This window comes from Boleophthalmus pectinirostris, unplaced genomic scaffold (genome assembly GCF_026225935.1).
Source record: "Boleophthalmus pectinirostris isolate CB_2022bp ecotype Guang Dong unplaced genomic scaffold, ASM2622593v1 HiC_scaffold_5, whole genome shotgun sequence".
NCBI classification, from domain to species: domain Eukaryota; kingdom Metazoa; phylum Chordata; class Actinopteri; order Gobiiformes; family Gobiidae; genus Boleophthalmus; species Boleophthalmus pectinirostris.
The window spans coordinates 169,001-171,500 of record NW_026571404.1 but is presented as its reverse complement, the minus strand read 5'-3'; the positions used below and the strand labels follow the sequence as shown (position 1 = coordinate 171,500).

The 2,500-nt window shown below is 48.7% G+C and overlaps 1 protein-coding gene across 1 annotated transcript in view; it reads left to right on the top strand.

Moving 5' to 3' along the window:
• Positions 1 to 2,500, top strand: part of gbf1 (golgi brefeldin A resistant guanine nucleotide exchange factor 1) — a 107,077-nt gene that overhangs the window by 93,940 nt on the left and 10,637 nt on the right. The window contains 2 exon segments of the mRNA XM_055162895.1: positions 60 to 210; positions 1,890 to 2,020. Of these exon segments, the coding sequence (XP_055018870.1) occupies positions 60 to 210; positions 1,890 to 2,020 (282 nt within the window).

Below are 2,500 nucleotides of genomic sequence, written 5' to 3'. Positions count from 1 at the left end.
GTGTCGTGTGTGTGTGTCGTGTGTGTGTGTCGTGTGTGTGTCGTGTGTGTGTGTTGCAGTTGTTGGACCTGATGCACACGCTCCACACTCGAGCCGCCAACATCTACAGCTCCTGGGCTGAGGAACAACGCCACCTGGAGGCCGAGGGCAGGAAGATCGAGGCCGACTCCCAGACTCTGTGGAGCAGCTGCTGGTGCCCCCTGCTGCAAGGTGCGGGTCCTGCACCTGTCACTCTGCACCTGTCACTGTACACCTGTCACTCTGCACCTGTCACTGTACACCTGTCACTGTACACCTGTCACTATGCACCTGTCAATGTACACCGGTCACTCTGCACTTGTCACTCTGCACCTGTCACTGTACACCTGTCACTATGCACCTGTCACTGTACACCTGTCACTCTGCACCTGTCACTGTACACCTGTCACTATGCACCTGTCACTGTACACCTGTCACTGTACACCTGTCACTATGCACCTGTCAATGTACACCGGTCACTCTGCACCTGTCACTCTGCACCTGTCACTGTACACCTGTCACTATGCACCTGTCACTGTACACCTGTCACTGTACACCTGTCACTATGCACCTGTCAATGTACACCTGTCACTCTGCACTTGTCACTCTGCACTGTCACTGTACACCTGTCACTATGCACCTGTCACTGTACACCTGTCACTCTGCACCTGTCACTGTACACCTGTCACTATGCACCTGTCACTGTACACCTGTCACTGTACACCTGTCACTCTGCACCTGTCACTCTGCACCTGTCACTGTTCACCTGTCACTCTGCACCTGTCACTGTACACCTGTCACTCTGCACCTGTCACCTGTCACTCTGTCACCTGTCACTCTGTCACCTGTCACTCTGCACCTGTCACTCTGCACCTGTCACTGTTCACCTGTCACTCTGCACCTGTCACTGTACACCTGTCACTCTGCACCTGTCACTGTACTGCACCTGTCACTCTGCACCTGTCACTCTGCACCTGTCACTGTACACCTGTCACTCTGCACCTGTCACTGTACACCTGTCACTCTGCACGTGTCAGGTATCACCTGTCGTTCTGCACCTGTCAGGTATCACCTGTCGTTCTGCACCTGTCAGGTATCACCTGTCAGGTATCACCTGTCGTTCTGCACCTGTCAGGTATCACCTGTCAGGTATCACCTGTCGTTCTGCACCTGTCAGGTATCACCTGTCGTTCTGCACCTGTCAGGTATCACCTGTCAGGTATCACCTGTCGTTCTGCACCTGTCAGGTATCACCTGTCGTTCTGCACCTGTCAGGTATCACCTGGTTTTTCATATTTAAAGCTCGTCTCATAAAAACAGAGAAACTACTAGAGAAAAATACAAAAAAACACTCAACCATCTGATTTATTTATTTATTTTATTTATTATTTATTAAATCTCTTGTAATAATTTCACATTCGTGTTCATGAGGCTGCATCATTTGACCCAGTGTCACAAATTCAACTTGTTCCCAATTTTAAAATGTGACAATAATAATTAAAAGAAAATCAGTTGAATCAAATTTACTGGTTCCACCAAGTTTCTTAAGTTCGTCCAAACGACGTCGATCAGACTCTGACGGAAAAATCTGTTTTTTCACAAATAACTTTAAATGAAATGTACAAATGTAAACACACAGATGCTGCTTCTGTACGAGTAGTTTTTTAGTTTTTGAGCTGCGTGAGTCTGTTTTTATCGTCTCTTTACCAAAATAAAAGCACAGATTTCAAAATAAAAGTGAATGTATTAAAATGAACTGGGTAAAAAAACTTGGGTTAAACTCACATCTTGTGTGAAACTAGATTTTTTTTCTCGAGTGTTTGATCAGATTTGTCGCGCTCACTGGTTCACCTGTCCTCTGCACCTGTCAGGTATCGCCTGGCTCTGCACTGACGCCCGTCGACAGGTGCGCATGCAGGCGCTCACCTACCTGCAGAGGGCGCTGCTGGTCCACGACCTGCAGACCCTGGACGCAGCCGAGTGGGAGTCCTGCTTCAACAAGGTAAGACCCAAAACCTGTTCAGTCCTGGTTCAGTCCTGATATAGTCCTGGTTCAGTCCTGGTTTAGTCCTGGTTCAGTCCTAGTTCAGTCCTGGTTTAGTCCTGGTTTAGTCCTGGTTCAGTCCTGGTTTAGTCCTGGTTCAGTCCTGGTTCAGTCCTGGTTTAGTCCTGGTTCAGTCCTGGTTCAGTCCTGGTTTAGTCCTGGTTCAGTCCTGGTTTCAGTCCTGGTTTAGTCCTGGTTCAGTCCTGGTTCAGTTCCTGGTTTAGTCCTGGTTTAGTCCTGGTTCAGTCCTGGTTCAGTCCTGGTTTAGTCCTGGTTCAGTCCTGGTTCAGTCCTGGTTTAGTCCTGGTTAGTCCTGGTTCAGTCCTGTCCTGGTTCAGTCCTGGTTCAGTCCTGGTTTAGTCCTGGTTCAGTCCTGGTTCAGTCCTGGTTCAGTCCTAGTTCAGTCCTGGTTCAGTCCTGGTTTAGTCCTGGTTTAGT